Source organism: Andrographis paniculata, unplaced genomic scaffold (genome assembly GCF_009805555.1).
Source record: "Andrographis paniculata isolate CXL003 unplaced genomic scaffold, ASM980555v1 Contig18END, whole genome shotgun sequence".
NCBI lineage: Eukaryota > Viridiplantae > Streptophyta > Magnoliopsida > Lamiales > Acanthaceae > Andrographis > Andrographis paniculata.
The window spans coordinates 28,308-55,783 of record NW_026137468.1 but is presented as its reverse complement, the minus strand read 5'-3'; the positions used below and the strand labels follow the sequence as shown (position 1 = coordinate 55,783).

General features: G+C 35.3%; 3 protein-coding genes across 4 annotated transcripts; all 3 read left to right on the top strand.

The window, feature by feature from the left end:
* The first annotated feature begins 277 nt into the window (after positions 1-277).
* On the top strand, positions 278-3,072 carry LOC127241018 (bidirectional sugar transporter NEC1-like). The gene is made up of 6 exons (XM_051259895.1): positions 278-329; positions 531-567; positions 1,328-1,538; positions 1,698-1,859; positions 2,637-2,756; positions 2,887-3,072. The coding sequence occupies exons 1-6, from the start codon at positions 278-280 to the stop codon at positions 3,055-3,057; spliced, it is 753 nt and encodes a 250-aa protein (XP_051115852.1). The 3' UTR covers positions 3,058-3,072.
* Positions 3,073-6,128: 3,056 nt separating this feature from the next.
* LOC127266727 (uncharacterized) lies at positions 6,129-7,016 on the top strand. Its single transcript, XM_051297090.1, has one exon. It carries the CDS (start codon positions 6,129-6,131, stop codon positions 7,014-7,016), a length of 888 nt encoding a protein of 295 aa, XP_051153047.1.
* A 4,388-nt stretch (positions 7,017-11,404) lies between these two features.
* On the top strand, positions 11,405-23,139 carry LOC127241067 (histone deacetylase 15). 2 transcript variants are annotated; one of them, XM_051259958.1, is made up of 17 exons: positions 11,405-11,753; positions 11,848-11,962; positions 13,014-13,090; positions 13,388-13,463; positions 13,611-13,675; positions 13,937-13,992; positions 15,701-15,733; positions 18,195-18,318; positions 18,439-18,564; positions 18,638-18,688; positions 18,956-19,024; positions 19,865-19,973; positions 20,659-20,738; positions 20,986-21,068; positions 21,268-21,313; positions 22,128-22,299; positions 22,863-23,139. In XM_051259958.1, the coding sequence occupies exons 1-17, from the start codon at positions 11,589-11,591 to the stop codon at positions 22,955-22,957; spliced, it is 1,542 nt and encodes a 513-aa protein (XP_051115915.1). In that variant the 5' UTR covers positions 11,405-11,588; the 3' UTR covers positions 22,958-23,139. The 2 variants fall into 2 exon arrangements, with proteins under 2 accessions (XP_051115915.1, XP_051115921.1); XM_051259964.1 differs by lacking the exon at positions 15,701-15,733 and having other exon boundaries at positions 11,406-11,753.
* The last annotated feature ends 4,337 nt before the right edge of the window (positions 23,140-27,476 follow it).

The following is a 27,476-nucleotide window of genomic DNA, read 5'->3' as shown; positions in this document are numbered from 1 at the left end:
TGATAAGTCAATCAGATATATAAATATATATATATATAATATATAATTTGATTTGATGACACGAGACCATGTAACATCCATCCATCACATTCCTACACACAAACATGGCAATATTTTACAGGTATACTTCCTACCAAACATTATTCCATTACATGCAATTGCTTCTACCCAACTTTTATTGTTTTATCTATAAATAAAGATTGCCATCTCTGTGTCCCATTCCAAGTTTCTTTGAAATATTTGCTTCAAGTCAGGTATTCAAAGAACTTCACCAGCAATGGCATTATCAGGTGTTCAAAATTACTTGGCATTCATCTTCGGCCTTTTGGGTAAGTTCTAATTAATATAGCTAGCGCTCATGAGTAATCTTTAAAGCTTAACTCACCTGACCATGCATGATAAGCCGTTTTTACATTGGCTAGGCTTACTACCTAGCTAGCTACCTAGTTGCAATGATAATATTAATTCAATGTGATCAAGTTTTAATTATTTCTATTATTAACTTGCACATTTGTTATGCATGTGCTCAGGTAACGTCATATCATTCCTGGTATTTTTGGCGCCAATGTAAGACACACAATCAATCAAGAAAACTATATATATATATATATTTATGTATGTATATAGTATGCAGCTGTATGCATAAAACATACCGGAATAAATGTCTATATATGTATGTATGCACGAATGGAACTATATGGTTGCTAGGGGCAGCTGATCCTCTACCCCAATATATGAATATATTTTAGTGTAAAACTAATAATATTATAGTGCATTTTTTCTGTCACATTTTAATCGACATTTTTTTTCTATTTTATAATAATTTACAATTTTTATTTTGGTTAATACTTACTATATAAAATATATTTAATAAATCTAAATTAATTTAACAATTCACTCAAAATTTATTTATTTCTATTTATTTTCTCAATAAATAAATATTTTTATATATATTTAAAACTTCCATATGTCTTATAAAATTAGTTTATGTTAATTATAAATAAATAAATAAATTATTTTATTTACTTAAGGAGTCATCATGTAGAGGACGGAGGAAGTATCATAATTTACCATATCACTAATGAAACGTTTCGATTCAAGAGGGAAGGAGGAATATTTTTATTATTATTATTATTAATTTTTTCATTCTAATTTTTTATTTTTTAGTGTAAAAATCTTTAAATTTTACATGGTTTTGTTGGATAAAAATGAAATATTTTGCCCCCCCCAGAGTTTTATGGCGGTTCCCGGCATGTATGTATGTATGTACCTACTAGTGATTGATTATGTATCAATTCACTTATGCACGCATATACTGCAACTGCAGGCCAACTTTTTACACAATTTGCAAGAAGCGAACGTCCGAAGGGTTTCAGTCCATACCTTATTCAGTGGCCTTCTTCAGCGCTTCTTTATTATTATACTATGCTGTGCTTAAGACGAATGCCTATATGATCGTCATCATCAACGCTATTGGATGCGTCATAGAAGTAACTTACATCTTGATCTACACGATATATGCCCCCAGGAAGGCTAGGGTAAAGTATCTCGTGTATTAATTAATAATTTAATTAATTTGCTCCGATCCAAGTAATTATTAATGATCAAGTTCTCTCTCATACACACATACATACTCACCTCACGCACTGCACACACACATTCTCTCTCATCAGCTGCCTTGCCTTGCTTGGCTGCAGATTTTCACGGTGAAATTGTTTCTCTTATTCAACGTTGGAGGCTTAGGGATGATTATGGTAGTTTCCTTACTAGTTTGCAGAGGTGCCAGAAGGGTCTCTGTGGTGGGATGGGCGTGTGCTATTGTCAACCTAGCTGTATTTGCTTCTCCTCTGAGCATCATGGTAAAATCTTTTTTACATTATTATTACAATAATGTTGTTTACCATTTTTATCATTCCCAAAACAATAGTTTTATTTTCATAAATAATCATATCACCATAAAACTATCTAATTTTTCATTTTTATTACACAATTGCCACTATTTTTTACACTAATATACTCACATGGGCAAAAAAAATTTTTATCCATACTTTTTACTGACTACCAATATAATATCAATATATCTTCCCGTGCCCAAACCTATGAGACGGAAAGAGTATTATTTTTAATTTTTCATTATTATATATACTTTGACAGAATTAATTAGTTACTACTACTATTGTTGGAATTAGTAATGACTTTGTCACAACGTTCCAAATTTCTACACCGTGCCCCGTGGATATATAATAGGATGGAGTTAGATAATTGAGAATAATGTTAATACGTATACATATATGTGTATATATATATATATTGTGGTAATTAATCTTATAGCACAAACGAGAGTGCAAGACCTATCCATTCTTTGATTGCCACTCCTAATAAGATATTCAATTTAAAACCTTTTTAGAAAGTATAAGGTATATTCTATAATTTCAAGATAATGAGTTTCGACTTGATTAGGATTGTCCTCAAATTTGGACCTCAATAACAATTGAAATACATCGGTTTTGTTCAGTTCTGTTATGTCCTGCCGAAGCCGATTAATGGTTCCTTGTCGTTAGAACTCCCATATGTAATGTTTCTTGACTTGAACTTTTTTTTTTTCCTCCACCATTAAAATTGTTGACTTGGAACAGAGACGGGTCATAAGGACTAAAAGCGTGGAGTTCATGCCATTCACTCTATCATTGTTTCTCACCCTTTGTGCGACAGCGTGGTTCTTCTATGGATTTTTCGTCCGGGATTACTACATTGCAGTAAGTACCAAAATGATTCATTAATATCCAAAGAAATAATTTTTTTTCATCCTGCCTGCCTGTCTGTCTTCTCTTTGGATTCATTTGTTAACTAATTATTAAACTCAAGCGTGGTTGATGGATGATCCAGTTGCCCAATGTGTTGGGGTTCCTATTCGGAATTGCTCAAATGATCTTGTACTTCGTTTACAAAAATGCAAAGGAAGGTGCTGAGACGAACCTCGAGCTGGAGCCAAACAAGAATATAGAAAAGAACGTGAGTAGCTTGGATGCAGATGCAGACTCAGACTCAACGCAATAATTAATTTAGCTGCAGGATGCGAGGACTATTATACCTAATTACCCAATTAAGGAGTGGTACCGAGAGAGAGAGAGAGAGAGAGAGAGTAATAGTAGTAGCAGTAATCCCGAAATTAGAAGCTGTAGGGGGAGCGGATCACAGCGTGGGTGAAAACCATGCCCATAACATATAATAATATGTATTGCCCAGGTGGTAGATGAATAAAGAGTTTGAGCTCAGTGGTCGTACATGCATGTGCCGCGTGATCCGTGTATGTGTACCACGGTTGATGATGGTTGATGTTGGGGTAAATCTTAGAGATTGCTAATAAAAACAGACGTACTATTTTCAATATATTTATTTAGTAGACATGCACGAACCAGTAATTAGATTACCTGCACCTGGGAAAAAACCCCTCCAAAGTTGTTTCGATGGATATTCTTTTGCATTTTAAGTTCATTTCATATGCCTATAACATGTGGTTTATGCATAAATATATAGAGACAGACGCACGCACAAGAGTTGTTTTAATTTTTTTCATTTTTGTTCGTCCTAAAATAATTGTTTTATTTCTTTTATTTAGTAATTGCGTTCTCACTTTATAACAAAATTATTTATTTTTTTTTAACTACCTCTAATTATTACTCTAACATACTCCCTCCGTCCCACCACACTTTGACACTATTTCCATTTTTGTCTGTCACATAACAATTGACACATTTCTATTTTTAGTAAAATTATTAAATCAAAACATATTTAACAAATATAAATCAACTTAATTAACTACATAACATACAACATCATAAATGATCGTAGGACCCACTTAAAACCCATTTATTTCTACATCTCTCCTAAAAAAAATAATTATTTTTATCTATATTTAAAACTACAAATTTTTATAAAATTGATTTATGTTAATTATAAATAAACAAATTTTTTTTTATTTACTTGTATTATAGAAAATTTTATTCTCTACAAAATAATATCCATATATTTTTTAATTGCTATATAATTTTTAAATATTTAAACATATATTTTAATTATTTTTAATCATATATATTAAATTTACTTTAAAATATAAATATTATTAATTATTAAAAAAAATAATATAATAATATCATAACTAATTATTATTAACTAATTAAACATCCTCGCCTTAAATACAGTGTCCCTAATCAAAGGGTTCAACTCCGATAGGACGGAGGGAGTACTTTTTAAAAATCATTCAAAAAATAAAGGTATTTTAGTATTTTACATTCTACTTTATATCCACTTATGTATCTCCACCAAATCAGATATTTTTTCTGAACGGAGAGAGTATTTGATAAATATTTTGTGATATTTTATTCGAAAAATACAAAATTTAAATAAAAAAAATTGAAATTTTTTTAAATAAAGAAACACACCGTTTGATTTAGATTTTTATCATTTTTAATTAAAAAAATACTCGTAAAAATACTTTTTTTTTTAATAAAATATAATATCATTATTACTCTACACAAATTCAAATTAAACCCATCCACCCAAGATGCTCATTGCCGAAGAGAAAAGACTAATGGCGTCTTTGACAATTAGCTGGTAGCTATTAGCTGATTAGCTGATTCAATTAACTGATTTGACTAGCTGATTCAATTAGTTGTTTGTATTAAAATATTTGGTAAAACAAATGTTTGATATTAGCTATTTATACGTAAAATGACAATTAAGGACATTTCTATTTTATTTTTTTCAAAACATTTCAATTATGTTCTTTTGAGTTTAGAATGTTTGAAATTTTTCGTTATTAGTTATTGAAAATTGTAAAAGTGTTATAAAAGTATTTATTTTATTATAGTTAAATTTTAAAAATAATATATTTTTATTGAAATATATAAATAGTTTTTAAAATATAAAATAATAAATTTTTTGTGTATATATTTATTATGTTAGTTATCGATTAATTTATTATATTTATAATTTTTAATAAATTTAATTTACTTAATTTATCTTTAGTATAAAATTTATATAATGTAATTTTAATAAAAATAAGTTATTAATATTTATATTTTTTATTTTATGTTGATTTCAATAAATTTATATATTTTACAATTAAAATATTTTTTATATAAAAATTAATTATTTTAAATAAATAAAAGTAAAACTATAATATAATAAAATATTCTAATATAATTAATAAATAATCAAAATATATTTATTTGTGTTAAATGCATAATAAATTTTTAAGGGCATATAAGAATAAAAAATATTTTACAGAAAAAGTTATTTAAAAAAACTGGTAAGTTAGCTTTTCAAAAATTAACTTTTTGGGTCTGTTCCAAAAAGTTAATTTATAAACACCTAAATTAACTTTTTTATCAGTGAAACAGCTAAAACTGTTCAATAAGCAACACTCTTAAAAAAAAACTATTTGCCAAATACCCTCTAAATGAAATTTTTTTTTGTCCCCTAATGGATTACACTATAAGGCATTAAAAAAACGATTGCTCTTGCTTCACTTGTGGAGATATTAGAATTGAAAAAAAAAAAAAAAATTATTTATCTTTTTATAAATATTTAAATAATAATAATTATATTAAAATATAATATAAATTAAAAAAATAATAAAAAATATTTATATTAATATTTTATAATACTAACATAATAATATTTATAAAAAATATATATAAATATAAAAATATTTTTAATATTAAAAATAATGACAGCCAAGTAGTTCGATACAATAAAAGGAAGCGCAAGCTTCCAAATATTATCAACTACTTAGATATGATTCCCTTGGTATAACTTTGCGTTAAAAAAAAAAGCTCCACCCAAGCACTAAGATAAAACATCAATCATTGTTTAGACATTAAAATACGTACGCTTCCTAATTAATAATTAATCGATGTCAACCCAGCGCAGCAGCGGTGCTGGTCGTGGCCACAACTATATTTTTGATTCCTTCCATGCTCATTTTCTCGCGACGACGTGTATACGCTGTTACATCTTATTTGTTTATTTATACCTGAGCCTGAGCTTGAATTGTTCCACATCTATCTCTCTATCTATAACTATCACTCTGCACATTAATTTCGATCCGGCCGTTCAATTCATGCATGGAGTTGAATTTGGTTCCGGCCGGTCCCATAACAAGCTGCAAATACAGCTGTGCCGCTGCTGTTCGCAACTCATTCCAACTTCTCACCACCACTCTCCTCAGCCTCCTCCTCCCTCTCTCGTTCCTCCTCCTCGCCCGCCTCTCCACGTCTCATTACCTTCTTTCCGTCTCCGACAGTCACCCTACAGCGCAGGCCGCCGCCCCTAATCTCTTGTGCTCGCTCTTCTTATACACTAAGACTCCCACAATTCTCCACATACTAGTTTCTCTAGTTACTGTATCGTCTTTAATCCACGCCTTGACAGGTAAAACCACAATATTCATCGGCCATAATTCGCATCACCAGCCGCCCGTAACACGATCGCGCTTATGCGGTGCCTGGGTTCTTCTCTGCCTATTTCAACTTTGCGTCGGCTTGGGAGTCGAAGGAAGCATAGCCTCCGGGATTGATGGCTCGGGTTTTGGACAACAGAATAGTTTCCTTGGCCGGATTACATTCTTTTTCGGCCTGCACGAGACTATGATGTTTTGGGGGGAGTCAGTGTTGAAGCCGGTGGTGGATGACACAATCTTTGGCTACTCGAGGTCGAGGAAAGAGGCTGGGATGGCAGGTAAGGTGGCTGTGGGGCTGAGCTACGGCGGGTTCTGGTGGCGGCGGCTGAGGGATGAGGTGGAGTCCCTGGTAATGGTGCCAGAGCTGAAGCGTGAGCTTGAGATGCCAATATGCGCGGCGGACTTTATGGGGTGGTGGTTGTATTATCTGACGGCCTCTATTGGAATGATTAGGCTAGTCAAAGGTTCGGCTCTAACGCTCCTGATTTTGGTACGAAGACGGAGGATCATCCGAGACTGTGACAGTCATCGGCCGGACGATGAGAAGGTTTGAGTTGGACGCTGCAATGAAATACAATTGCAAGTTGATTCTCTTTTGACAAACGACCGTATACTTAATTTTAGTTATGTTTTTGTGATTTGATTTCAGATTTTTTTTATTTTATTTTTTATAATACAACGCTTTTATATATATATACATTTTATTCTTTCCCAAAACAAGGGATGTGTTTAGTTTGGATTTCAAACACAAATTAATAGTATTAATATGTACGGTATCCGATAAAAATATATTATTCCGTTCCAATTCAATGTATCGGCAGTGACATGTATAACTCACGAAAATATGTTGTACTTCCACCAAAACAGGTATCTTTCAAGTACAACACTACAAAAAAAAATAGTATATTTGTAACGGAATTCCGTTACTAAAGTTCACGTAGTTAACGTAATTCCATCTCAAATTTCGTCTCTAATATCATTAGTAACGGAAAAAGTAGATTTAACAACGGAAAAATCTTATTACAAAATTGATATTTTTTTTGTAGTGCAAATACAATATTAGAAACAACCTAGTACAACTTAGATTCCTATATAGCTACAATTTTGCGTGTATGTAGGTAAAACCTTATGGATATCATTTTTCAAGGCATATTCGTTGTCTTATCGTGTTCGACTAATACTACATATTCAAAATAATTTTTCCTCATGTCCCACATAAACGGTGGCGATAGAAGTGAGTTTTGAGATTGTTAAGGCACACTTGACATAAAAAGGATGTTGTATTATCAATTTTCTTATAATTTCAAGAGTACATGTTCTTTATTGAAATATATTTACGGTTGCATCGAAATATAGTGATAAAATAAAAAAAAATATCTATTTTGATCTTGACACGTTTCTTCCGGTATAGACACATGATTAGCATGAGCCAAGTGCAACGTGATTTCTATATAGATACAACTTTGATCTTGTGTAAGTACAATTTTTTTATTATAGGTATAGCCTTCCACGTATTATTTCATCCAGATGGTTACACTGTCTTATTGCGCCTGACCAATAGTACATGTTGAATATAGTTTCTTCTTGCATCCCACATGAAAGATTATGATGAAAGTGAGTTTTTGGATTGTGAAGATCTATTTTTCATGAAAGAAAGGACGTATTGCCGGGGATTTTTTTCTGTAATTTATGAGATATATGCTCATTGTTAAAGTATACGTATGATTGCATCCAAATATGATGGAACAATCCAAATATATCGACTTTAATCTCGAAGTACAAGTTTCTCCTATTACAGGTACAGACTTAGTAAGGGCCAAGTGCAATATGATTCTTATGAAGTTACAATTTTGAGCTTGTGTAGATACAACTGTCTTATATTGTAGGTACAATTTTCAACGTATCATTTATTCGAAGTGGTTACAATATATATACATTTATGTATATATTAATATATAATTGTATATACAATACTTATAAATAACTTTTACGAATAGATATTTATTTACATTTACATTTACATTTATACTTGACTAATATAAATAAAAAACACTTCTATATACATCTATATATACAATTACAACTTTATAGTTACATATACATTTACATTTGGAATGAAAAAGTGACATTGTATTGTCAAGAATTATTCTCATAATTTGTAGGATAAAAGTGTTCATTGTTGAAGTAGATGTACGATTGCATTCAAATATGGTGGAAAAATTTAAAAATATCGACTTTGATATCGAAGTACAAGTTTCTTCTAGGTACAAACCTAACTAAGGTTAAGTGTAACCTGATACATATGTAGGTATAATTTTGAATTTTTGTAAGTACAACTTATTCTATTGTAGGCTCAATATTCCGTATACCATTTTTTTAAGGTGGTTACAACATGTATGTATATTTACGTATACATTAACATATATAATTGTATATACAATACTTATAAACAACTTTTACAATTACATATACATATATCTATAATTAACTAATATTTATAAACAATAATTATATATACACTTATATATTAAATTACAAATTTTATATTTACATATAGATTTACACGTTGCATGAAAAATGACGTTGTTATGTCGGGAATTTGTCTTATAATATATAGGATATGTGCTCCTTACTGAAATATATACGGTTTCATTTGAATACGGTGGAAAAACACAAAAATATAGATTTTGATTTCAAAGTACAAGTACAAGCTTAAGGAGGGTCAAGTACAATCTGATTCATACAAATTTATAACTTTGAGTTTGTGTAGGTATAAATACTTCAACGTACTATTTTTCGAGGCGGTTACAACATACATATACATTAATATATATAATAATATATACAACACTTATATAAAAATTATGAATAGATATATATCTAAATATATATTTATATCCACTCACAACAATCCAATTATTTCTCTGGGTGAAAAATATTAGACATTTCATTTTCTAATTTATATTTGACTAACATTTATAAACAACAATTACATGTACATTTATATATACAATTACAACATTTACATATATATTTACATTTGACATGAAAAATAACATTGTATTATTGAAAAGTTTTCTTGTAATTTATAGGATATATATTATTTCTTAAAGTATACGCACGGTTGCATTTGAATACAATAACAAAATTCGAAAACCTCAACTCTGATATCGACATATAAGTTCCTTCTAGTACAGATACAAGCCTGGCAAGGGCCAAGTGCAACCTGATTTTTATGTAAATACAATTTAAGCTTATATAGGTATAATTTTATTGTAGGTACAACTGTTTTCAAAATTAACTATTTCTAGCAGAAATAAAATGTATTTCAGCGACGTTTCCGCGAGAATAGTTCATCTCAAGTAAAAAAAAATACGTATTTTTTCAACGGAAATTAAGGATGTTTCTGCGTATTCGCGAAAATAACCTGATTTTCGGTGAGAAGAAGATTTTTTTGGCGTGGAAAATAATAGTTTTGAATTACACATTTTTTTCATTCTTTTATTGGAATTAAAATGGTTTTCTTATTATCATTCTTTGTATATTATTATATTATAGGAAAAAAATATCAACAATATATTAAAATACGCTAACTTTGAAAATGTTATAAACACAAATAGATAAAATAAAATTTACTAATAATTTACAATCTAAGTGTAAAGAGTATTCGCTTGATGAGAGGAAAATTGAACTACATATTTCTAGCAAAAATTTTATGCGAACCGGCGACCAAACGCGTGCAATTATTATTAGTGAGATTGGTGGAACAATTTGTTTTTTATGTTTGTTTTAATTTTAAATTCTAAGAACATATAAATAATTTAACATGATATGGATATTTAAGTGTTTTTCATAATTATAAAAGTTGAAAAAAATATTCCCTTGTATCATTTTTATAATTTTTGTCCGTTCAATTTCAAAGTCTCTATTTTATTTCAAGTAAAAATAATCATATACTAATACTAAAATACTTTTAATTTTTATTTAAATAACAAATATACAATTATACATACACTTACTTTTTACGTAAAATTAAACAGTAATAATATCAAAATCTTTTAGACCATAAGCATCTGCCGTTTCTCTTTTCTAGAGAAACCGTACACACGCCATGTCATTATTTTATTTAAAAACAAAATACAAAAAAGTTTTGTAGGTGCTTTTTACAACAACTACAATAATCCGGTGTTATATTTATTTTATATATTTTTATAATATAGTATATTATTTATTTATTATTATATTTTTATATTATATTAAATTTTATTTTTTACACAATAATATATATTAATATATATTTTTAATTTTGTTTTAAAAATAATAATTTTAATATAAATATAAATATATATGTATTTTTTATTGAAGCGGAAGAAAGAGATGATAATGTGGAGAAGTCAGAGAAACTTACATATTTCTTCCGCAATAGTCCAAATAAAAAGGGAGAAAGAGAGTAAAGGTGTGTTTGTTCAGGATTTTAGTTTTTGATTTCGAATTTTTGAATCGTTAAAAATTAAATTTGAATAGTTATTTGATGTGATATAAATAAAAATTGATGTGATGTTTTAAATGTAACATGCAGTATAACATAAAAAAAAAGTAATAATACTTTTTACCTAAAAAGCAACATAATTTACTATTATTAATTAATTAAATATTATCATTTTAAATACCAAGATTTAATTAAATATTCATTTATTATATAAAAGAAATTATTATTATTATATTATTATTTTGTATTTTAATTTTAATTTTTTCTACTTAAAATATAAAAATCTTGGTAAATAATAGTGTAAAAACAATAAATACATATAATATATTACTATTAATTTTTATTTTTATTTTTATTTTATTTTTATTTTTAGTTTTTATCGGATATACTATTTTTTTTTAAAGACACGACGAATTGTCCAACCACGTTTTTTTTCAAAACGTCGGATCCAACGCGACAAAACTCAAAAAAACAAAACCGGACCTAGTTTCTCCAGTTATTTCCGTCTTCTCCTTGCCCTCACCCCCCGACAGTCGCTTCGGCCGCAGTTGATGAGCTGGCTGTTACAGGGAAAATTCAAAATTCTCTTGATAGTTTCGTCGCCGCCGCGCTCTCTATTTGTGGTCCGACAAAACCATGGACTTGACACTCGAAGAATTGTACAACAGCCAGTATGATTCCGAAGACGATGACAGCGATTGGGAGCCTTCCGCTCTTTCCAACCATAATGTCGTCGAAATTTCCAAGTGGTTTTGTCTCAACTGTACCATGGTCAATACTGGGGGTGCTTTTCACTGTGATGTAGGGTTTAACTTTACTTCTAAATAGTTACTTCTTGTCTAAAAAACTTCACATTAAGTTTCCGCAACTATACCCTGAAATTTATCCGTCCCAGGTATGTGGCGAGCATAGAGAATCAGGAATCCTAAAGCGTGGGTTTTTGGCTTCTCCATTTTGTAAAGCAGAAAGTCTCGCTGACAATGATTCTGTTGCAGCTAACGAACTCCGAGGTTTGATTGTTGTGAAACTAACGTAATGAAGTTGCTATTGTCACAGTGTTATTTCACCCACTCAGGTTAGAGAATGAGTCCTTTGAAGGGGAAAGAGGGGCGGGTAGGAGGAGGATGAAAAAAGAGCACAAATAAGAACATAAATTTATGCTTGAACATTCTTTAATGGAATGAGAGTTTGAGATTTATGCTTGAGAATTTGATACTGCATGGAATTCAGGCAAAGGCATCTAGGGTTTGGTTTGTTTGTGTTTTGGACTTGAAATTTTTTTAATGGAAATATGTTTTGGATGTAATGTTTTAAATTGACAATAGTTGAGCATGTGATGTCTTGAACGGAAAATCGGTTTGGGATGTGATGTTTTGAACAAAAATAGGTGTTGGATGTATTGTTTCTTAGTAAGAAAAAAATATATTATAGTATAAAGAAGCAAGTTTGAAAACATAATCTAGCCTTATTTCACATTCGAAACTCCCAATATCTAGACCAATAATTTTCCTTATTTGCTACCAAATGTATATCATTCAAGTCATTTACCAAAGATATTCTGTTGTCGGAAGAAATGAAATTTAATGAATTACATACCTGATCAAAATGCTTCTAAATGCTCCCGAATTTTCCAGAATCCTTCTTCAATATTTATTAGAAACCTAAAGATACAAAAGTAAAACCCTATCTGATCCTAAATGACGTCATAAAAGAAACAAAAAAGCTCTTAAATGCTCATGAATTTGCCAGCATCCTTGTTAAAAAATCTAATTGAAACATAAAGCGACAAAAGTAAAGCCCTATCTGATCAAAATGCTCCTAAATCTTCAGTTTTTACACCTCTACCCAATCTCCTACACGCACTCCTGTGTTGTTGTTTAGTTAACATTAGTTTGTTATAATCTATCAGGATCACTTAGTTGAATTTCCATAAGTTTGTGCATTCCATTGTTTTGAGTAAAAGTTTTCCCAAATCCCAAATTAGACACCATGCCTTATTGTTTTAAATTATGATCTGAAGTGGCTGAGTAGTGTTTTTTCTGTCTTTGTTGACGTGTGTAGATCCCCATTTACAAAGTATTGCATCACATAACCCTACTGCCATAGGATTTGATGAAAGGATGCTGCTTCATGAAGAGGTATGGTTGGTTGACCAGCCTTCGCATTGTTTTATTTATTTTTTTTTTTTCCATATCATCCCAGTTTTCTGTACTGTTATTTCTTCATACTGATCAATCAGTGAAGTGAAGTTTTTCCAATTTTTTGTGTCTTTCAATTAAATGTGAGATCTAATCCCAAGGATAGAAGATGGTTTCATTTTATTTAGTATTCAGATGCCATGTGGCACAGTTAATCAGATAGTGTTGAAGTTCTTTGGCTACCTTTATCATTTGCTAATTTATTTTTATATATTTATTTTTTGCTGACCAAAAAAGGTTATAATGAAATCACATCCCCATCCAGAAAGACCCGATCGTCTTCGAGCCATTGCTGCCAGCTTTTCAGCTGCAGGTTTGGGTGACAGTTTCTCCTATTTATATATACACAATCACCTACTTTAACACAAGAAAGCATTACAGTTCCTGTAATGTCATGCATCTCTAGTAGTTTCTTTTGTCTAATATCAACGAACTGGCTCTTCTTCATAAAATCTGGTAGGTATATTTCCTGGAAGATGCGCTCCTATCCCTGCAAGAGAAATTACGCGAGAAGAACTCCTCATGGTAAGATAAAGTGCTGAAACCACATCAGCGAACTTGATATATTCTGCATTATTTTATTTTTCCAGATTATGGATACCATGCTTCTAAAAATCTTGATCCCAATTTTCTACAATTGTAGAATAAAATTCATCAAGCTATTTTGATATTGGAACTGCTCTAGGATTACTCTTTTCATGTTTATTTTGGAATTGAAATTAAAAGTGACCGTGTCTTTGTTTGTACATGGCCCTTCAAGTAATATAATTTTTCTAACAAGTTTAGGTCCACTCCCTTGAGAATATTGAAGCTGTTGAGCTGACAAGTCAAATGCTATCTAGGTATGTCAAACTATTCGTTGATTTTGATGTGTGAATTTGTAGAAGGGTTGATCTCGATTACCTGTTATAACAATTAGCTCTTAGCCCAATTTTGATAATATGTATATATGGTTTTGTTCATCTATCTCAAATTTAGAATGAAAATTATATCTTATCTCATCATGAGGTCATTTGACCTATAGATATACATGAGGCTGTCACATATGGACAGCTAATTCTAGGGATCCCTGTGATTATGGGATTTCTTCTAAACACATATTCTAGTATTAATATTATGATACAATTTGTGATAAGAAATACTATTTGCTAAGTTTACATGGAGCTCTTTGCTAAGCGTGGCACTGCTACAGACCTTGGTTTTGGCCGCCATTGGCTTGTTTCCAGCATTGCTCTTCTTGGCCCTACCATAAAAACTTCTCAAATTTCTACATTCTGCTTGTCCACTGACACTGCTCTCTTGTGTCACCTTCTGTCAACATAAGCAACTGCTCTGTAATGTGTCTTCTCTTACAATTTTGATTTATTTTTGAGCTCCCTTCACGCCAAATGTGCCAACCTTCTTGTTTACTTTGTCATTCCCTGACACTTGTTTTCACACTTTGACACTTTCCATATCAACTGTGGCTCAAATTATTCTTCTTGTGCAAAGGCAATCTAAATATGGTGTATAGACAATTTCTCTTGGACCACGTTTACCAACATGCAATTGACAGACTTCTAGAGAAGCTTGGTTGCAGATGGATGCTTTATTGAGTAATTTTCTTTATCATGCGGTCGATACATCTTTACGTCCTATTTTCACCATTCACAAACTGCCATTCATTATGAACACAAGCTTCTCTGCTATATGCAATGATAGTTGATGTCTCTACACCATGGCCTCTAATTTATTGCCTCCTTTTCAAGATGAGTGCTCTATGCCAAACCTTTTGTGGGTAAAATGTCATCTATGAAGGCTAAGAAATTTGTTTTATGATTTGTGTTAGTATTACTCTCAATTCTCAAATTACACATTTCTGATTAAATATTATCTAGTTCTGACTTTTTTCATTGTTCTATGATGTTTGTGCTCTTCTACTACATGTTTTGTCTTGGGTACCACTATGGATGGTGAACAGCCTACCTTGATATTTCCTTAATTTTCCATGCTGTTCTGAACACCTATCAGGCTACTCTGGGCGGTGGTAGTTATCCGAAGTGTAACTTTTGTTAACTTGTGCGTCAAACCAACAAAAAAATATCATGAACTGGATTCCCTCCCTGTGCAAGTGTAGCTCATATTAACCTTCATGGAAAAAAAAAATTTGCTGTTTTCAGTGACTATCAATGACATTGAATATACAGCTTCACTAATACCAGGCTCCCAAGTAGCTTGATCCACTCATACCCTTTTTCACTCTGGTAATTTTGTTTCTTGTCTACCAGACGACACCTGGTAGTTCTCGCTCCTCAAAACTCACACGAGTTTGATCATGTATTTGTGAGCCTTCTTATGTTTTTCCTCAGAAACCTGAATCTTTGTGTTCTATTACACTATCTAATGAATGCAGAGCATAGCTATTGGTACTACCTACGTTATTCCTCACGCTTTGCTTTATTTTGTACTTTATTCTTGAGTGCCTATGTACTAGTGTTTCTATTAGTAAGTTGATTTAAGTCTTTGAATTTGCTCTATCATATATATATTGCGGATTCCTTCTTTTTTCAGGATGCAGTATGAAACAGATGATTGGCATAGGACGTGAGTCTCATTTGCTTTACTATATTACTCCTACCACTTTTACTATTTGTGTTTCCACTGCCTCCAGATCTACTTCACCAACATTTTAGTCAGTCAGTCTGTCAAAAATTAGATGTGCGGATTGAAGTTTGTCTTGTTTTTTGTTCTGTGATTGCGAGTCCTGTCAGCTTAGCAACCAATCTCTTACGTCATCTTCTAAGCAGGTCAATAATCCGGTTTGTGTGCACTTTGCATGGGTCAATTATGATATTTGAGATTCTAGTTCTGCATATTATTGGCATAAGTATTTTGGCACTCTTGTAGACAGTTTCTCAATAATATGGCAGTACTTGACTTTATTTAACACATGAAACCCTTGTGATGTGATTGAACAAATCAAGCCCTTTCATCCAAATTCGTATGTATGGGATTGCTGTAATCTGAAGTTTGGATTCATCACTTGATACCTCATAAAATGGGACAAGAAATAGCTAGTGTGCATAGACTTCCATCTTTTCATGAAAAGATGTTTTATGAGTAGCATACGTTACTCTTGTTGACTAGCTGATGCTGTCTCCCCAATGGCAGTGGAAATGCTATAGAGATAGTGGTTGTCTGACAAGAAACACAAGATCTTGCCTCGGACAAATCACATATTGGGCATTTACCATAGACTCGCGGATTTATCGATATTAGGATCGTAAAAAGAACAAAATTCTGATGAAAGACCTCATGGAGGACTTCCAAGTCTGGTTTTGTGAAGCTTGTTGTGATCCAGCGGTCTGTTTTTGGCCTATTCAAGAAGTGGGGCGGGGGATTACTTAGGCTTAATGATGTCTATGCCTATAAGTTATTTTACTTAATTTACTAGAGTTCTTCGTTTGTAGTCCTTCTGGCCATTTCTATTCCCAATTAGTCTTCTAAGTATTTTTCTTTCCATTTATGGGCGAGAATAAGTAAACAAGTACTCCCTCCGTCTCAAACATCCTGCAACATTTTCTTTTTGGTATGTCCCAAACACCCTACAACATTTCCAAAATATAAAATAATTAATTATATTTAATCTCTACCCCACACCACACTTTATCCCCTCACATCATCCAAATAAAAAAAAAATATATATATATTTCTCTCTTCATCACATCACATAATTTCTAAATTATCGTACTTAATACTATCCACCTAAAAACCTGTGCCAAAAGCAAATGTTGCACCTTGTTTGCGACGGAGGGAGTACAATTTTGAAAACCTATTTGGTGGTGGACCGGCAACGGCTTGGGATAGAGGATTAAAATTGCTTTATCAGCATGATGCCACTTAAGATCTCCATCTTCATAAACCAAATCTCTAGAATCATCACCCCGTTCATTGTCCCATTGAAATTCTTCAAGAATTAAAGGATTAAAATTGCTTCCTTCTTCTGCCGCTTTTGAAAGCGTTGTGCAATCCTCCGATTATATTGAACATACACCAAATTATTTAGCTTTTGGTGCTCTAGTCTATTTCTTTTCTTGGTATGAATTTAGAAATAAAACTTTATATAAAAATTTGAAAATTATTATTAAAATATTAATATAAATAAATTTCGAATAAATTTACTTACAAATTCAAATATGCTCCAATTGCGCTCACAACCGGCAGAAGAACAACATAGACTAATAGTCTGTACAGCAAGTGAATGAAGTTCTTCGTTGTCACCACTGTATGCATTTCACCAATCAACTAAAAAAGATATATATAAAAAAGAATATATTCAATATTTGAAATTAAGTTTCATAGAAAATAAAATATATATATATATATTAAAAAAAATTACGAGGACTCTTTTGCATTTGATGCTTGATTGACAATTGACGGCCAAAGCTTTATCGCATTTTATCGTAATCATCGGCTTGACCATTAATTTTATCCATCAACTTTTCATCTTTAACCATCTTTTCTAAAACATCATTAAACAGCTGACGTTGCTTACGAGCAAATACGAGATCGCTCATCTTCAATTCAAAATATTTTGAAGGATTTAGGAATAGTGCAGCCCCATATAACATCACCTCCATTTGATCGCTCCATCGATCCTCAATTATTTCCATCAACTTGGCCAAAAACTTTGCTTTGCTATTGCTCATAAAAGATTAAGTTATTTTCTTCTTTGCATGATTCATAGCCGAAGAAAGCACAGGCATGGCTGGCTTTTCATCACCATCAACTATCCTCAAAACTTAGTTTACACTTTGCTAAACTTATTTCAATATCCAATTATGTTCTAGAGTCTCAATTAATGTATACCAAGTAGCACCGAAAACTTAATTTACACTTTGCTAAAATTATCTCTTATTAGCTGGAACATTAAACTTTTTGAGTCCCATCGGGTGAATTTGATTTTGCTAATATAAATAACAAAAATCAGCAGCACTATTTCTAAGTTTGTTGATTGACAATGAAATTTATTTTGTTTAGTTCTCTTGTCCCTTTTCTTATGCAGCTATTTCACCCCTGATACCTACGCAAACCAGTATTCAGCACACTCTGCGAGGCTTGCCGCTGGTTTATGTTTTGATCTTGCTGCGGCTATATATTCTGGAAGTGCCAAAAATGGTTTTGCTTTGGTAAGGAAATCCTGAAACTGTGAAGGATCCCCTTCTGTGGATTGTTGAGAAGACAAACTTATGATAATTGGATGAGTAATATTTTTGAACTTATAATTGTCTTCATTTCCATTGAATCAGGTTCGTCCTCCTGGTCACCATGCTGGTGTAAAACATGCCATGGGTTTTTGCCTTCATAACAATGCAGCCCTTGCTGCATCTGCAGCGCAGATTGCTGGTGCTAAGAAGGTTCTAATCATTGACTGGGTAATTATGTTAACTCTGCCTTCGCAATATTTCCTCGCAATTGAGCTTTCCTCAAGTTTCCATTTTACTACAGGATGTACATCACGGAAATGGCACGCAGGAGATATTCGAGAAAAATAAATCAGTGAGCAATATGTCATAACTGACTATGGATTTTCAAGATTTCTTATTGAAATTCTAAATTTATTGATTATATCAGTATCTGAAGCCTTGAGGCATTGAACTCAAAATCTCATATGTTGATGCTTGACAAACATCTGACTCTAGGACATTGACAAGAATCATATCGCCAACAATGTCATTTCAAATGTTTTTACCTGCTTTCTTTTTGTTGCTTTTTCAGTTGATATCTTGTACTAAATGTTAAGTTTGATTTTCAACACATTTTTAGGTTTTGTATATATCTTTGCACAGACATGAGGGTGGAAAGTTTTATCCAGGCACTGGATCTGCTTATGAGGTAATTCAATTTATCTTTGACCTTTGACTGTTGTTGTACTCTATTCTCTAACAAATATGAATAGCTTTTCTGCACAGTGATAAGTAACCCCAATATTACAGTAACTGCTTGAAATATTGTCTTCAATTTTTCTGACATACTTCATGAGTGTGGATTAGCGGACTGAGAATCCTCTAACTAATCTGTAGATTAATTTTTAAGGCATTTTGTGTTCAAACATTTATTTTTTATTTTTTTTATTATACTAAAAACAATTTAATATTCAAAACATCACACCATATACCTATTCTAATTCAAAATTTGTATTATTCAAATTCCAACCAAAAATATAAACCCCCAAACAAACACACTATCTTCATGGAAGGTGAAGGACATGAGTTCATCCGTGATGTAAATTTTGACTATTGTCTTTAAGCTTTTATCTGCATGTTGAGGAAATTTTTCTGCTTAAGCTTATTTCTGCTACTGTCTCTTCGGTGAGGGTGAAAAGGAAAAGTATTACAGCTGAAAATTTGAATTTGTAATGATTGCATAAAATATGAATTTATGATTGCATAAGTATGTTAAATTGAAGTTGGCTAACTTGAAATTCAAATCTTAACACCTTGCCTAGGAGATGGCAACTCTTGTACTAGTAGTTGAGTACTAAAATAAAATATGAATTTATGATTGCATAAGTATGTTAAATTGAAGTTGGCTAACAGGATATTATGGTCTATAAAAAAAAATGCATGGTTTTATGGAGCTTTGTACCTTATGTATGGATCTTGTTTCAACCTTTCAGCACTACATTATTCTCAATCATGAGTATCCTGTACATTTACTGCACTGTTTTTGCAGATTGGTTCAATGGGTGCAGAAGGATATTGTGTAAATATTCCATGGAGTCGTGGAGGAGTTGGCGACAATGACTATGTTTTTGCATTTCAGCAAGTCGTGCTTCCAATAGGTCATTACAAATCGTTTTGCATTCTCAAGTGCTTTACTCCAATAATAAATCCGTCCATGGAATGGTTTCCGTTTGGTTTTCTTTGGGATGATTAATTACCAACTTATCTTGTTTAGTTGCTTTCTAATCACATGCTAATTTTTGCCTGCCATGATGCATGTAATTTGTATGATTTTTGCTGAATGTTGTCCCATATTAGAAAATTATAGGAACTCTCCCTTGGATATAAGGGTGAAGGTTTTACTTAATACCAATTGGTTTTAAGTTGGAACTTTGGATCTGTTCTTAACATGATATCAGAGTTATAGTGCCCGTATTGAGTATTGAGAAGTGTTGAATATTGTCCTATAGTGGAAAATTGTTTGAACTCCTCTTGGATATAAGGGCGAAGGACTACTCCCTTAATACCAATTAGTTTAAAGTTGGAACCCTGGATTCTTTCTTAAGAATTTCAATGCTCCGGGCGGAGTGTCATGGTCTTAACACAATGGAATCAAATTCTCTATTTAATTTACAATATAGTTTGTAGCAATTGTCAGAAATACCTCTTTCAAAAAAACTCACTGTATATATTGGTTTCCTCATTCCATCGGTCATCTTTGAAGCAATAGACTCACATGTAATTGAGTGCTCTTTTTGATGAACTTATATCTTTTTCTGATCTATTAAAATTCTTCTTGCACAGCTTCGGAGTTTGACCCGGATTTTACAATAATATCTGCTGGATTTGATGCTGCACGCGGTGACCCTCTTGGCTGCTGTGATGTATATAGTTGATTTTTGCATTGAAATTCATATTTTGTTATCATTTTCTGTGTTATCATATCTATTGACATGTGTAGGAGCTATTTGTTTATTGTTGGATTTAGAAGCTGCCACATTAAGTATGTGTGTGCGCTTAATTTTGGAATGGTGCATAGCATGCATGAATTTTTTTTATAAGTTCCCCAAATTAAGTTATATCAATTTATATGAGATTTTACTGTCACATGTTTTCTTTTTCCTCTTTTAGGTCACTCCTAATGGATATGCACAGATGGCCTACATGTGCAGCGCTCTATCTGGTGGAAAGTTACTTGTTATCCTTGAGGGGGGGTTAGTTGCTTCCCTGATATTCTTCTCAATCTTATATTTGTGTGTATTTTAATTTTCTTTCCCTCCTGAAATTATTCTTTCTGTTTTGTTTCTTTCCTCTCCATGTTCTACTTCTTTTTTGTTATATTTTATTTTATTTCGCCATTTAGTTTGGATATCATTGTTCTATTGCTTGCTTGATATAAACTTTCTTTTTCAGGTATAATCTTCGATCAATATCATCCTCTGCTACCGCAGTAATCAAGGTCACATCTCTTTTACAATATTCTCTAGCTATTGCATTACGATTACCTTAAATTTTATTCCTAATACTTTTGCTTCCGTACAGTGTATTAGTCTACTGTTTTTGCATACTTGTTCTCTTGCTTATTTTTACATGACAATTGCATGCTGCCATACTGTTCTTTCTTTTTTTTTTTTTAACTTTTTATTGTTGGAATCCTTTTCCTTTCCTCTTTGTGGTTGGCCCTTTTTATAGATTCTCAATAGCCTATGAGGTGTTCAGATCTGCCAATGCTTTCTGCAAGTTTGGAAAGAATGAACCTTCATTTAATATCATTTCAATCATGGGTTGACTTTTGAGGTTGGTCCTTAAACATGTGTGATGGATATGCCATTTTGGAATTTTGGAAATTCTTGCTAGAGTCGTTGTTTTTGCTGCTGTCCTCATGCAAAACTGTGCAACCAATTGATCTGATGGGCTTTGATAAGGTTATTTGAGAATTAATCAGTCTTTTGTAAGTGTAAGGGTTCATACATCCTCTAGGTTTATAGCCTTCTATTTCACGTGAAAGAGGTCTCCATATCATCATGCACTAGGGTAAATGATTTCCGCACTAAAAATATCTTACTGTTGAAGTGATTGAATCTTGTTTGAGATTCTTAACTGATGCTGTATTGCATCTACTTGTCACTGATGTAATCCACTTTGGGAGTTGCTTTGGTTGCTTGACTTGTTCCCAATTTGGGCAAGTTGGAATTTCTATATTACGAGTCTTTTCTTGATTTTTTACCTTTTAGTATTTTTAATACTACTGCGTTGTTTATCTCTTCATTCAGGTCTTACTTGGTGAAATTGCAAAATATGATATGGAGCAAATAAATCCCACCAAGGCTGGACTGCGAACTGTCCTAGAAGTACTGAAAGTTCAGTCAAACTATTGGCCTTCAGTGAAATCCAGATTTTTAAAACTACAATCGGAATGGGGGCAGCATGCACTGCTGAAGAAAAGTTAGTATATACCATAACTGTGTCATTTACAGCTAAAATACAAAGCCTTTTTTTTTTTTTCCCTAGTAATTGGCCAGTTGTGTGTCCTTTGCTAAACAATTATGATATATGTTTTCATATAATGAGTGTACCACATAAAGGACTTACCTTAAATCAGGTGTAGTATATTTTCAAATTTGTGTTTCAAAGGTGGTCAATATAGTGGTGTTGTGGCTTCCATATTAGGAATTATGGGGTGGGGATCTCTTCCGGATATAACCGCAGTTTCTCGAGTCTCCTGTTTTATTCCTTTTCTTGTTCCATCTTATATTTCCTGATAGATCATAAGGACATCATGCTTCTAAGAATACAGACTAATCAAACATATATAATCATTTTATATGCATGACTCACTGTTGATATTGTTTGCAATATGATGGAGAAGAAAAAAATGTTTGAGATAGGAGATCCATGCTTGTTCAAGATGTTTGTTTGATAATAATTCTGGTTAAAACCCTAAAGATCTTACTTTTAAGTATCTGAATTGCATGAGATTTGTAATGCGGATTATGTTTGGTGTGTAGAAAGGAAGAGAAAGAGAAGGGTGAAGGTGCCTGCATGGTGGAAGTGGGGACGCAGAACCTTGTTATATAGGCTGTGGTGCAGGAAGCACTTGTGAGTAGACAGCTGCTGCTGCTGCTAACCATTTGAGGCTGTACTTTCTGATCCTTCTTTTTGAAAAATTAGTTTATGCATCATAAGATTCAAAACTTATATTGATGTGATGTATGATGTATCTAATTTAGTAGTCATTTTTATGCAATGAGTAGTGCACATTGGTGCCAGTTGCTTAATGTGTTATGGTATGTTGTCCTTTTGGCTTATTTTCTTCAGCGTAGAGCCATGGTGCCAGAAAATTGGTTGCTATTTTATGGTTTATAAATAATTTGGAATAGTTGCAGCAGTTAGACATGAATTCCACCTGGGTCTGGGGGTGTGGGGGGATGCTGCAGGGTCCAATGTCCCATCGAGGAGGAGATTAGGGAAATGCTGCTGAGTCTGTCTCGATCTGATAGAGTCTATCTCGATCCACAATGGGAGGTAGCCGCATGCACTGGGCGGTTACAGAGGAGAGGAATAGGTGCTTAATCGTCTCCGATGCCTGACAGCACTGGCAACAAGAGGCTAGAGGAATACCGAATCGTCGAAGGGCCTCATCGATTGGGATCCGACAGCGAAATAACTGCCATAGGAACACTGACATCGTAGGCGTAAGTAGTCGGGACCACAAGCTGCAAGAGAGCCAACTCCGCACACCGGCAGTCCGAGTAAGCTTCCATGCCGAGGTAGTATGAAAAGTACTTCCGCATCCCAAATTCCAGGTGATCTAGCGCCTCATCGCGAACCTGGCATAGACGCTTCCAAACCGGGCAATCATAGCTCCGGTAGGGAGCAAGGCCCGGGAAGGATTTCCGGGAGTACTTATGTCGCATTGCACGCGCCCAGAGAGAGGTGCCATCACGCAATCGCCACCATAACTAGGCACGAACCATGTCTGATAGTCGACCAACTCCAATGCTGCCCTTCCCCTGCGGCCGCGTAGCATCATCCCAGGAGATCTAGTGCTGGCGGCGATGTCCATGGTAGGAACCCCAAAAAACGGTGCAAAGAGCTATTCCACTATGTGTAGCACTGTCGGGGGGTTAAGGACCTGTAACAAATATAGAGGGAGCGAGAAGAGCATGCTCCGAATCAGCTACAGACGGCCAGCATGAGAAAGGACTGAGCGATCCCATTACTGCAAGTATTGATGGAGCTTCCCGAGAAGGCAATCGTAAAGGATTTTGAGCCGATTACCCACGTAAAGAAGCACACCCAAGTACGTGAAGGGGAGACTTGCTGTGTCGAATCCCGTCACCGATCGGAGTTGTCGTTGAACGTTTTCCGGGCACTGGCGGCTGAAAACTAGTTGGCTCTTCTGACAGTTCACCAGCTGGCCAGTGATCCGCGCGTAAGAGGATAAAAAGTTCGTCAGGAGACTAATACGGTCACCAGGGGTGTTAGCAAAGATCAACATATCATCGGCATAGGCAAGATGTGTTAATCAGAACTGCCCGCACAACAATAGTAGAGATCCGGACAACGACTGTAAAGACGCTCTAATCCACGAGTAAGGAAGTCTGCAACTAAGACAAAGAGAGTCGGGGACAATTGATCCCCCTTCCGGAAGCCGCCCAAGTCCCTATTAACGAGGATCGAGTACCAAGCATGCTCAACACAGTTCATAATCAAAGTAATGAAATGAGCCGGGAAGCCGAACATGGTGAGAGCATGCCGCATAAATCTCCACGACACCCGATCATAAGCTTTGCTGAGGTCTAGTTTCATCATCAAATTATGGGACTCCCTGCACAGGTTCAAGTCGTGGACCATCTCCGACGCTATCAGGATGTTGCCAGCAATTGCGCGACCTTTCACGAAGCCACTCTGGTGTGGGGACAGCAGCTGCGGCAACAGCGGCCCAAGACGGACGGTGAGTAGCTTCGTGAAGATCTTACTGCTCACATTGCAGAGGCTGATCAGGCAATAATTAGCCCACGCAATCGGCCCGTCCTTCTTAGGAATCAACACAATAGTCGTCGCTGTATAAAATTTTGGGAGAGGGGTGCCCGAGAAGAAATCCAGCACCGCGGCGAGCAAATCCACGTGAATGATATCCCAACACTGCTGGTAGAAGGCTGCAGAGAACCCATCGGGGCTAGCAACACTATCCTGAGCAGTCGAGTATACAACCGCATGTACCGCTGCAATCGTTGGCAGCTTCAGGAGCCGAGCACACTTGGCCGGCCGAACCTTCAGCGATGGGTCAGCCAACTCATCCATACCGGAGGTGTGTGCATCATCATATTGCCCAAACATTGTCGAAAAGTACGAAACAACTGACTGTTTGATGTCCGAGTGCTCCGTAAGAGTGCGATCGCCATCCCGCATTGAGAAGATCGTCGCTCATCGGCGTCGTTCTTTCACCATGGAGTGGAACATCTTGGAGTTCCGCTTTCCATCAACCGCCCATCCACAAGCAGCCTTTTGCTTCCAGAACACCTCTTCCAGGGCGATTGCGCTGCACTACGTTGCCGACGAAGAATATTAGCCTCTGACGGGTCCCAATCAAAGTCCGCCTCACATTTAGCTGCCTCATTCTCAACAGTTGCTAAGAGTTGGAAAACATTACCAACGACATGCTTATTCCACCACTTTAGAGCCTGTTTAAGGCACCTCAGCTTCAGCCGCGGGTTAAGGAGGCCAGTGGTGCTGGTCGGGATCTCCCAGCTCGGACGAACGTGTTCCTGGAAAGTATGGTGGCATCTCCACATGTTCTGAAACCTGAAAGCGGAGGTAAATCGATGTTGCTCATGCGAAATACGAACCACCAATGGAGCATGATCAGAGTGCTTGCGCAACAGATGCCGGACACGGGTCAACTCGGTGAAATCCTCCTAGGCGACATATATAGCATCCGATCGAGGCGCTCCCAAACCCGCCGATTTGTCCATGTGTGTGGTGGGCCTTCAAAATCAGCATCCATGAGATTTGCATCGAGGATTGTAGTAGAGAAATCCTGGATTGGACGTAGCTTAGGCCGGCCAGGGCCCTGACGCTCTGAGATGTCTGCGATGACGTTAAATTTGCCACCTATCAGCGAACGGAAGCTCACCGCAGAGGCTGCTACATCCTGCACAAAGGACCAGAGATCCTGACGCTGTACAATAGAGCATCGAGCATAGATACCTGAGAATATGAAAGGGCGGCGGAGCTGCGGAGATGATATCTGCACATGATGACACTGATGTATCTCCGAAATAAGCTCCAAGAGAAAGGAGGTGTCGGCAAGGATCCAGATTTAGTTTGTTGTGTTGGTTAGCATTTGAGAGAAGCCCAGTCGGTGGCAAAAATAGTCAGGATCCGCCGCAACCGCTACAACCATAGGTTCCAAGAGGACAAAGAGGCGACTATGGTGTTGTTTGCAGAGCCAATGCACCTCGCGCTGAGCGCGGGGGTTGCCAATGCCCCTGACGTTCCAGACTAACATAGAAATGTTCGTCATTGAGAAATTGTGGAGGGGCGATTGTAGGAGTTGTCACACTAACGAGAGATACTGCAGGTAACCGGTCGAGAGAAGGCCGGAGCAGTGGCTGCTGCTGGGCGCCCGTCGAAACTGTATTACACGAGCCATTGAGAGACAAAGGATCTGCGATTGTGTTCAAAATGCACTCCTCCCTGCTCGGAGCTGCCATCATTGATAGAGTGACAAAAGAGGGGAACGACTCCGATGAAGTTCGCAGGAGGGGCTACTTAGCAACGCGGCCGTCCCCAACATCTACTATATCAGGAGGTTCTGCAGTAGGGGTCCCAGTGCGAATGCCCTCATAGGGACCGTCTGTGCCACGAGGGGAGAGCGCTAGGGAGTCAATGAGAGGAGGGGCGCCATCCTTGATGAGGGGCAAATCCCCATCTGAGTCATCCGCAAAGTCTGTATGATGGGCAGAGTTATCGTCATGCAGGGGTTTCGGAGAAGAAGAATGAGTAGCGGAGGCAAGTGTCTGCTGAGAGGCCACATCGATGGCAATTAGAATTCTCCGGGGAATCACAGACTAGCACCTCTTTCCCTTTATCAAGGCCATGTCCAGGGGGAAGCCCCCATAAGGTCGGCCATGTCAGTGGGAGCCTGCATGTGGTCCGTAGCCGCCTCAAGGGGGGGCGAGGGCACCAGGCTGCCCCTCAGAGGTACCAAAGAACCAGGGGAGGTGCTTGGCTGTCTATCCTGCATGGGTAAGGTGTTAGCGAGCACCTGCGTATCCTTCAACGAGCCCCTGGCAGAGGTGTGGTCGGAAGGGTCCTCAGGTCCTGCGGAGGGCTTCTACATAGCTTCTGAGGGTCCCTTGCGGTATCAGGAGGCACACGCGGTGCCCTAAGGGACTCCTGCTCGTTCGAGGAGGGCCATTTGGGCATAGCAAGGACAGAGGCGATAGTGAAATCCGCCCGAGTGGAGGGTGGACACCGCCCTTGCAAGGGGGCATCTTCGGCGGGTTCAACGGGGGGCTACATAGTCGTAGGACATTCTCTCGACTCCATAAGCGAGTCTTAACACACCAGAATAGAAGCGTAGCGAGGTTTCATTTTCTATGGGGCGTGCAAGA